Source organism: Eucalyptus grandis, chromosome 1 (genome assembly GCF_016545825.1).
Source record: "Eucalyptus grandis isolate ANBG69807.140 chromosome 1, ASM1654582v1, whole genome shotgun sequence".
Lineage (NCBI taxonomy): Eukaryota > Viridiplantae > Streptophyta > Magnoliopsida > Myrtales > Myrtaceae > Eucalyptus > Eucalyptus grandis.
Window position 1 is genome coordinate 455975 of NC_052612.1, and position 10937 is coordinate 466911.

Here is a 10937-nt window from a genome sequence, read left to right on the forward strand (position 1 = left end):
TCTCACGCCATGCAATGAGACAGAACAAAAGTCTGAAAAATGAAAATTAAAGTAAGAATAAAGTGCAACTAACCCAAAAAAAAAAAAAAATCTCATTAGTTCAAACAACTATTTATTTTGGTCTTCAAACATAAATACTTCAACACGCAACATTCGGTACCCAAATTTTCAGCTCTTGTTTTTCAATATTAATATGCCAGCCATAAAGAGTGTTAATAGGTGTAGCCATTTTTGAAATTATTTAGACCCGTTCAATAGTAGAGATTAGATTAATTATATACTTCTTCAGTACGTGAAATACGCATATCTTCGCTAACAAGCTTGAACATTGTCTAATTCTGAATGATGCGTAATTCTAATTTCTAACTATGATTCACGTCTAAAAAGAAAACTCTGACCCGAGTCAGGTTAAACAAGATTGACCCGACCTGACTCGACCCAAATTTTTTTAGTACGAGACAGGTTGACACGGTTATTTAGAGGACTGAAGAAAGGTGCGTCCATACCCTATTTCTTAAAGCGGGTCCAACTCTTCTTCGCCAGCAACATGCAAACATAATTTCAAAAATATTGGAGGGATTGGTCTCCTCATTTTCGGTATTCCAACTTGGTAAAAATGAATTTTTACCCTTTCAATAGTAGAGATTAGATTAATTATATACTTCTTCAGTACGTGAAATACGCATATCTTCGCTAACAAGCTTGAACATTGTCTAATTCTGAATGATGCGTAATTCTAATTTCTAACTATGATTCACGTCTAAAAAGAAAACTCTGACCCGAGTCAGGTTAAACAAGATTGACCCGACCCGACCCGACCCAAATTTTTTTAGTACGAGACAGGTTGACACGGTTATTTAGAGGACTGAAGAAAGGTGCGACCATACCCTATTTCTTAAAGCGGGTCCAACTCTTCTTCGCCAGCAACATGCAAACATAATTTCAAAAATATTGGAGGGATTGGTCTCCTCATTTTCGGTATTCCAACTTGGTAAAAATGAATTTTTACCCTTTCCTCGACGACAGATGCTTGCGGGTGGTTGAACCACGAGAATCATCATATAATTGTTCTTGACTTGCCACTTTCGGATAGCTTGCTTTCTCTTTTTTTGCATGTAAGTAATAAGCTTCAAACGGGAAACGCCAAAAGAGAAGAGATTATCAGTCACATTGTTGTCTTTATTCCATTCTCGATTTACCTCCTTCCCAAGCGATGCTTGCAAGGCTGGCTAAGCATAATTTCGTCATCTCTATAAAAACCCCGTCGGTGCGTAAGATTGGCAGTTAAGAATACAATACGAAGAAATCATGTCCCAGCAACCGTCCAACTCAGACCTCGAGTCAGTCCATTTTCTCTCTCTTTTATAGTGAACGGAGCTAATCACAATTTCAGATCAATTAGATTGATTTGACATAGGAGAACGAGTCTCGAGAACTTTACTCGGTATTCTACACTTTGATCTTTGAAATAACGCTACTTTCTTATGTTGTTTTGGTGGTGGTTTGTCATGTTTGCATCACTAGCCCTAAAAAGCTGGAGGCGGCAGTGGAGGTCCATCAGAAAGCACTGGACGATCTGGTGAACGTGAACTCGCTCTTCACCGCCGCGGTCTTCGTGGGCCTGGCGTTCGCGAACGCTGGACAACAGAACATAGAGGGCAACAAGCAGTGTGAAGCTGGAGTTCGGGTGGCAAGGAGGCTGGTCAAGAACGAAGTGATATCGTTCGCGTGCTATCTCTTTTCCAGCCTCGTGGCCAAATCCCTCAAGACCCACCTCTTCACCTACCTAATCTCCCCACACACTTACCAACAAATCAATGACACGCCGAGCAAGGTGCTGAGAGGATCCATGTTCGCTCTCTCCACGTCGACCTCTGTCATGGGCGGCGTGTTGCTCTTGTACTCCATGGTCGACATGATTCAGCTCCGGCTCGGCACGATCGCTTGCAAAGGTACCGAGACATTAAATGCTGTCGGTGCCCTGTTGGCGGTCAACATATTCGCGTTGGTTATCTATATACCATTTGTCTCCCATGCCATCTATAAATCCACGAAGATCTTCAATAAAGTAAAAACCAGAAGCTGGTGCGACAGCATCGCCTGCTAAAACTCCACAGAGATCTTCGACAACCTAAATAAAACAAAAGATGGCTCTTCCGAACCATCGGCAGGTGCAACATTCTAAGCTTGATGCTGTGTCTTTACTTATATAACTAGCCGGGTGGAATTGCGAGATGAGTGTTGAATAAAGGGGAGCTTTCTTTGCTTTCCCGGGGCGTGAGTCAAATATATGTGTATTTGTGTCTATTTGTCAGCTTCCCTACGTTTACAGTTTCTGCAATAATAAGAGGGAGATACAGAACCACTCTTGTCAGCACTGTGCATATAGTTTTCTACCTGTCAATGGTTCCTCGCCATGATTAACGAATCCTGGCATTAACACCTGAAATCTCATCCGGAAAGAAGTCCCGAGTCAACCATCCAACGACGACTTATCGGAAGGTAGCTTCTGTGAATATTGAAGAGGCAAACGAACTAAACAGCATTTCTCCCACATTTACAATTGAATATCGCTTGCGATTGATATGAATCGAGAGTCGTTATTGAGGCCAAACTCCTGGGGATACTTGACAGAGAAAAGACCAATCCTGCCTCCCTTCGGATCTTTACCAGCTATAAGGCAATTTCGGTGTTGCACTGATTCTTCCCAGCTGAGTTGCCGCCACTAGTAATTTCATTCTTTCTTATGACCTCTGTTTTTGTGCCGGAATTTCGTTCACGACTCCTCTCAACATTCTCATCCACTACATAAGCCCATTTTTTACCGTCTTTTCATTTCCTCCGCCCAAAAGCCAGACTCGCATGCTGTAATCAGTTTTACACAATAAACCACATCTATGCAAGGATCTCAAGACACATTGACGAATCACTCGTCACTACACTTGAAGATATCTTCTTTTATCAAAATTAAAGTGGATCTAATCTATTTTTAATAGCAGATACCATAGAACCAAAAAGTCCCGGAAAAACGCCAAATTGCCCAACATCTTGAAAAGAAGGTGTAGAAGATTTAGAAACCTGCCAAAAGTACCCAGAAAAAAAAAAACAGAGAGGAAGGACATTACTTAATGTTACAAAGCGATCTCTACCGCTCTAGTTGTTTTCCAATGGAGACGAAACAGTTTTACTTTTCTTTTGTGAGGTGAGATTATCAAGAGATGTGATTCCTAAAGTTGAACTTGCTTGAACAAGCTACTGAAGGCAGACCGACTAAAGTGGGTCTTTCAAAGAGCAAATGTATGTGCAACGAACTAATAGCTGTGAAAATCCATTAGTTGCTTACACCGAATAGATGACCAGACAGATTGCAACAGCAGCCAATGCCACCAAAGTACATCCAATCAACCTGTAAATGGATTAAAATCAACACAAAGAGGCGTATGCGAATGGAGACAGCACACATGTCTGGGGTCATAAGAGACAGGTTGAGCGTTGTAGACCCATTTATCCACAAACAAATAGAACATTTTCATGGACTGATGTTGCAAACAAGTGAACAACTGCACAGCCAGAAAATCTAATCTCTTGAAATCAAACATTCAGCAAAATCGGGACAAATGAGTAGAACAGGAACATAGCCAGTGCAAATCCCGCAAAAGGTAGTGCCTGCACCAATTAAAATGTTGTCGCGAGTAAAGCTTTCTTAAAAAAGAGAGAAAACCTTTTCAGGTTCTAATATAAGTATATCAGTGAAGTTTTAAGCAGTTCATCTTGTTAAAATCCCACCAGCTCCGCAAAACTGATGAAGTGCAAATATAATTTCCCTATATTAGACTTACAAGTTGACTTAAGTCTGTTGATTATCAGATAAAAGAGTAGCACAAATAAAAATGAAGAGAGAAATTCCCCTTACAATTTTTCTTTAAGCATTTTTTCCTAAATTCTAGCTCTTACTCTAGTTCTTTCACGGGGATAAAGAAAAACTATTTGCGATGAGATTTGCTTACATGAAAACTATACAAACTGAACAAAATATAACAGACATTTGACACTTAAATGCTTGGTTCTTAATGAAGGGCAATAACTGTCGTCTTAAGTCTTTTCTGTCTCCGAAGTTCTGCAAACAGTGCAAGAATAAAAACTTGGTGGTTATGGAAAAGCCCACTGAGTCACATTCGTGTGATCATCATTTCCTGCTTCTTGCATCGAGATATTCAGAAGATCTCTGAGTCATTGAAGTGTTAAAGGATGAAATAGTTCGAAGAGCTTGGCAGCTTCTAAACTTGTTTACAAGTCAATTTAAAGGCCTGAAGGGAGTGCATGGGCAAATGGCAACTCTGTACATGCATTGGTGCTTGTGCACGTAGATGCACACTGATTCATTTGAAACGTAGTAGTCGTATGTGTAATTGTGTATGATACATATGTTCACGTACACACATGGTTTCTTTTTTCGGGGGTTTTTAAGGGGGGACGAGGGGGAGGGGGAAGAGAGAGAGAGAGAGAGAGAGAGAGATTTGAGCTCATTGCGCTCGAGAATGCTTCTATATGAACATTAAGGACAATTACGGGAACAGGTCGACCCAAAAACATTGCCTACCACACATGGAGGTGAAACTACTTTGAATGATTGCAAAAGCAAAGGTAACATCACAGATATAGAAAAATAAAAGAACCGCATCTAGGAGGGAACCCTTTCAATTTTTCCTAAAACAAAAATAAAATGCATGCAAGTGATGAAGGAAAAAAAGAAGGGGAAAATATACGTCGTTATGGTGAGAGTGAAATGGTATTACCCGGGCCAGGTTTTGCACGTCCGCGATACCCATGGACGCTGCTCCTTTCTTCACCTTCCGTCTCTCTCTCTCTCTCTCTCTCTCTCTCTCTCTCTGTGACAGACTAACACAAGAATTATTAGACAGACTCAGTCTACGTAGGCCAACGTGATAATAGCCGTTGCATATATATAAGCTTTATAGTGGGGCTCGCATGATCAATGATTGTGACGATATTGGTTTTTAGAAAGAAATCGCCCTCAGGGTCTTGAGTATATTAGGTTGAACAGGTCTCGTGCAGGTGCGCTTGGCGTTAAATGAGACCCCACTGCCAAAATCAAATCGTTCGGTTTCTGACAACTCTTGAAAAGAGCTGACGTATTATAGATTATGCTATTGTTATCAAGACTCATCTACTAAATTTGTGTACTGAGTAACACGATACATCCGTAAAATCGCCCTTAGCGATGTGGTGTTTCCACGTCATTGCTGTAATTTTTTCCTTAATTTCATATTTAGGAAGACATCTTTAGGAGATGAATTTTCATGTCAACTCAAACGATGTCTTATTGGATTCGAAACTTGAGTATAATCTAGAGTAATTAAGCTTAGCTTTCTTTAACTGCTCTTACTCTTAAGAAAGTCATCCTTCAATGTCGCTTGGAGGTCTTTGGTTTTGCTCTCAAACTTCAATCTCTAGGGAGTCTTCCATCTCTCACAATTAGAGAGCTCGCGCTAGAGAGTTTTCTATCTTTGATAGTCAATAGAAATTTGGTGCGGAGGGTTAACAGGTTAGATTTTGGACTTAAGTAAAAGTTAGCGATTGTATATGAGACAAAAATAAAAAATAAAAATAAAAAAGTGCTGGACACCCCAAGTGCCAAAACTTGGCACGAGTGGATACTTAAGTACCAAAACCTCCAAAAGGTATACTTAAATCCCAACGGCGAGAATTTCCGGCCAAATTGCTAATATAGCATTTTCCAGTAACATTTTTTTACTAACATGGAAAATATTTTTTTTTAAAAATTATCCACGTGGCACTAACGTGACTAGATAAGCCCAAAACCACATCGGTTTGCCCCCAATTTGATTTTTAAATTAAATAATAATAAATAAATAAATAAGAGGTAGCTTCAGCAAGTGCCTCCACCTCTCTGTTCTCGCCCCACCATCCCTGGAAAGGGTAAACAATGGTAGGGCAAGAGTTGGCAAGGGTCAGCAAGGGTCATTGGGCCCCACCCAATACTCGGCAACCCTAGCTGATCACAAGCCTAGCCAGCAACAACCCTTGGCCTGACTAGGTGAGAGCCGCACCTATGGTTGGCCAGGGTCACTAGCCACTAGTATAGGGCCAGCAACCTCAGTCAACCCTCACCCCACCCTCACCAACCCTTTCTGATGATGGTGAGGCAGCAGCAATGAGGGCTGTGGAGGGCCTCGCTAAATGTTGCCTCTTTTTTTTAATTTAATTAATAAATTTAGGGGCAAGCCTACATCGTTTTGCACATTGATTACTAAGTGAACATTCCAGCAAATCACGTAGACCACATAACTCAACATTAGATTTCCGACAAACCTCATCAAGTTAGCACTTAATTGTCTACTTTTCAAAAACGGTGGCACCTAAGTATATCTTTTGGAAGTTTTGACACTTAAGTGTCCATCAATGCCAAGATTGGCACTTGGAGTGTATTTTTGCTGACAAAAAAGTTTTTAGGATAGAATTGAAACTAAACCTAAAGTTGATGATTTTTTTATGAGACTAAAAAAAAAAAGATTTAATAGAATCAGGACTAAACCTAAAGTGTAAGGTTTTTTAAGGGTATTAAGCTCTTCTATTATTGATGTGGTTGAAATTCAGTTATGCACATTGTCGTTGTGCCATGAAGCGGCAAGTCAAGTATTTGCTAGTACATGTTTTAAAGTAGCAGTCCCTCAAAGTTGGGCAAGGCAAGCTTTCAAATATTTATTGTAATCTGATGCAACTTTTGAAGTGCTGCATCTATTAAGGTATTTGCCAAGTATCTTTAAAAGCTGTATCACTACTTGACAGTTGAAGTTGCTATGGGAAAACTGTACCAAACAACCTCTAAATAACCATTCACGTGGTGCCAAAATATTCACAAATCCATCTCCCTCTAATAGCGTGCTCTACAAACAAATACATTTTACATATATCATCCAAAGAAAATAAATTGTATTAACTCTAGAAATAGGATCGACTTAGTTATCTCCTGAGGTACCGAGTAACTAAGCTCATGTTGTAGTAATGATGAAAGAGGATTTATATAAATCTACCCTATTTTGTAAAAATCAAGTTTGTTATCATTGTTGTTTTGGGGTTAAAGAACCAACAAGGTTTTAAATTTCAAATCTAGAATATTAACCTAATGAAAGGATACAATCTGGTAATTAATGCATTCACAAATGTTTTAGATAGTAATAAATGCTGCTTTTTAACTAAATGAGACTTTACTGACCAAAAAATAAATAAATGACACTCAGAAGTTAGGGGTTGGAATGGAGACAATTTAGCTTAAGTATCGATTTTTGACTCCTATGCTCCGGAAGAAGGCAAGAAAAAAGTTTAAGAGTACGAGATTAAATATGAGTAGAGTAGGACCGATAAAAAAAACGCATTAGGGTTATAAATAAAAAATAAAAAACACAATATGTCAACTCAAAAGTTGAATTGTGATTTGTAATTAAGTACAAAATCTACATTCAATTTTCTTTAATGGACACACACCGACTCTTTTTTTTTTTTTCGGGGGTGGGGGGTTCTATTTTCTCTTTTTATTGTATAATTTTTTTTTTCATATATTATAAAAATTATAACATTACTTTACAGGATTATTGGCTTGATTATAGAAACGGTTTATTTATACCTCGATTCAATAGATGATGTCCCCAAAGTAAGAACCCAGGACCTCTCATTGAAACCAAATTCTTTGTTTTAAATAAAAGTAATAGATTGTTTTTAAGCGTTTTAAAGAAAGTGGTTAATATCATCAAAACCTCAAACCAATACATCACATTTACCCCCAAGTTAATTTTTATGTTACAAAAGTTTCCAAACCGGTACACCCTTACCACAATTATCTCAAATTGATGTAGTGGTGCTACATTTACCCCCAAAATAATTTTTTATATCATAAAAAATATCAAAACAGTTACATACGTACTACATTTATCCCGAGTTAGTGCATCGATGCCACATTTCTGCTAAAACTCAACTTTAGCACAATTTGGGATAAATGCTACATGGGTATATCAGTTTGAAGTAAATATGGCACAAATATGCCAATTTAGAGTAAATGTGTTACAAAATTTAGTGTGGGTTAAATGTGGCACTCATGTACCAATTTTGGAATTTTTTGTGACATAAAAATTAGTTTGAGAAAATGGGGTGCGGGTATACTGATTTAGATTTTATTTTATTTTTTAAAATGATAGCCCCAATGAAAAAGAGAACTTCATTAAAATAGATCTAATACACCAACTGAAATTATCTCGATAATAGTATTGAGTATTTCTAATTCAACAAAAGAAAATATTTGTTTCTTTTGATATAGGGATGTCCTTTATTGACGCAACGCAAAAATACAACATGAATTTGCCCAAAATAAAACCGAATTTGATATGACATATGAGCATGCAGCCAAAACTTACGCAACTTGAGATCCATGATTCGTATAGTGGCATAACATGAATTTATAGTCCTATTTCTATAAGTCTATGTTAATACTAGTTAGTTTTCAATTACACGCTCGTATTTATAGCAAAAGCTAATAAAATACTACGCCAAGTTTGTTAAAATTTTGAGTCCCTAAACAAATCTTTTTCTACTTTATCGCGTTTTCAAATTGGAGAACTTAAGCTTAAGCTCAAACTCTAGTTTAGATTAAAAATAGGAAAAAGAGACCACGAGTGCCATAACTCATGTACAATGTTTATTTGAGTACCATGATTTTTTTTTACCACTCGATTGTTATACAACTTTTCAATCGATTACTTGAGTATCATTACTTTCTAAACTTGTTCACCACAACTACTATGCTACGTAAAATTTCTGGCACTTGAGTGAATGTTTTTAAAAAAGTTATAACACTCAAGTGATCTATTGAAAATTATGGCACTCAAATAAATGTTTTTCCAAAGTCGGGGTACTCAAGTGGTTGGAAAAAAAAGAGTAACGACACTCAAGTGAGTGTCGCATGAAAATTATGACACTTATAATCTCTTTATCCCTACTCAAAGTGTACCCCCACGACCAAGTCGAGCTGGATCGAGCCCAAATTGAGTATCAGGTCATGGATTACCTCAATTAAGTCGTGTCCGAGCTCAAGCTTTAGAAGGTGCCGAGTTGAGTCGGTCATACAACCACAGGAGAGTGAACGACCGAAAAAAGGGAGCAACTGAGGGAATACAAAATAGGGGCCAACGTGATTTCCTTTCTATTCTGTTTTTCCAAAGAGATCAATTTCCTTGCATTCCTACTACCATTATGGTACCACGTTTTTCCCGCACCGCATAAGGAATTAATCTAATTGATAATTAGCTTTGTCTAAGCCCAAAATAGATGCCTTGGGACCGTGACGCTATCGAAAAGAGTTGTGCCCCACTTTGCTACATTGACAGAAGGAACGAACATCTCTCTTTATATATATAAAGAGGAAGAAGAAGGGGTTGGGAATCCTAGAAACTTGCCTTTTATATATGCCATTGATCTTTGTCATCCCCAAATAATATATAATTAGAAACAATTTGATTAACCTGAGAACATACATCTAATATGATCTAATCTTAATACATGAAATTTGATTAGTTGACCAATCTTGACCTCAATATTAGAGGGGGTGTCCTTGTGTGAGTAGGTGAAATTGTAACCCAAAGTCGGGGAGTTAACTATAAAATCATGACCTTTGAATTCCCCAAGGTTCACCTTATTGGAGAAAGAAAAAATTTCAATGAAAATTTTCTGTCAATATAATCTAATAGCAATACTAATCTAACATATTGTACTAAAATTGACTTTATTCACATTAGCTCATTATTTAATGGAATTTTTCTTTTCTTTTCCATGTAAAATTTGAAGAGTTTTGTGAAGAAGAAAGTGAAAGTGTAGTAGGAAAATCTCTCAATGATATACTTATAATAAATGTGAAATGGAAAAATTTCACTTTTGCACATCGAACTCACTCAACTTAATGAAGTAATATTTTTCTTTTCCATGAGAAATTTGTCAAGAGTAGAGTACAGGGAAATCTTTTGATTATATATTATAATAAAAATGGTTGTTACCCATTAAATGCATTCGAATTTAATGAGTTTAGAGGGAAGTGAACGCACACATGTATATATAAATATTGTGTGATATTTCCCTCCATCTATATATTTTTATGGTTATTGTTGTTGTTATAACTCAAAAAGTATTATACAATTGATTGTGCAAGAGTAGAGGAAGATTTTTCACTTTTGAAATCCATTATATTATTATTCATGTTTCTGCTTTAAGGAGGAGTTTTACCATATGAAACTTTTGAAGGTGACAGATGTCAATCCTCCATTTTTCTATATGTTAAACACTCTGGACCCCTGAGTAAATAAAATACGTTGCTTTTTTGCTTTTTGCTTTTCGCTTTGCTCAGATAGCATAGTGAATTAACTCTAAAAAGATTAAGGACGAGATTGTTTGCGGAGAGACTTTTGCAGGATCCATCACATATTCTCCATCTTCATGAAGCCCCCCCACGTCAAAGGATTGCTTTTATTGACAGTTGATTACCCTTGGAATTATACCTGATCATCAAAGTATCTCTCCAAAATACTTGGCGAATCTTGTAATTAAATCAATGCGAGATCATTAGAGAAATAAATGAAAAATAATAAAAATCATTTTTCACATCTAGATGAAGTCTAACTAAATTCATAAGTATTATCTCGTAATCTCTTGCGTTGAGCAAAGAATACGATACTTTCTTGTTTGCCCTACGTACGGCTGAACCAAGAACGTTCCTAACGTTCTTTTCTTTTGTGCTTCGTACGGCGGATCTTCTACCGAGGAACCTACGCCTTTTCACCGTGCGGCTGTTCAGAAAGGGGACCCACAAAAGTCTTATTTTTCCCTTGTACGCAGCAAGCGTGGGCCTACTCAGT

The 10937-nt window shown here is 37.4% G+C and overlaps 1 protein-coding gene across 1 annotated transcript; it reads left to right on the forward strand.

The window, feature by feature from the left end:
• The first annotated feature begins 1279 nt into the window (after window positions 1–1279).
• LOC104429844 (hypothetical protein) lies at window positions 1280–2377 on the forward strand. Its single transcript, XM_010042642.3, has 2 exons — window positions 1280–1340; window positions 1525–2377. The coding sequence occupies exons 1-2, from the start codon at window positions 1309–1311 to the stop codon at window positions 2105–2107; spliced, it is 615 nt and encodes a 204-aa protein (XP_010040944.1). The 5' UTR covers window positions 1280–1308; the 3' UTR covers window positions 2108–2377.
• The last annotated feature ends 8560 nt before the right edge of the window (window positions 2378–10937 follow it).

What these genes read in the sequence shown, in the direction of transcription:
- LOC104429844 (XM_010042642.3), top strand. Translation starts at nt 1,309, where the DNA reads ATGTCCCAGCAACCGTCCAACTCAGACCTCGA. An exon ending in CCGTCCAACTCAGACCTCGA is followed by an intron (nt 1,341 to 1,524) that starts GTCAGTCCATTT and finishes TTGCATCACTAG; the next exon opens with CCCTAAAAAGCTGGAGGCGG.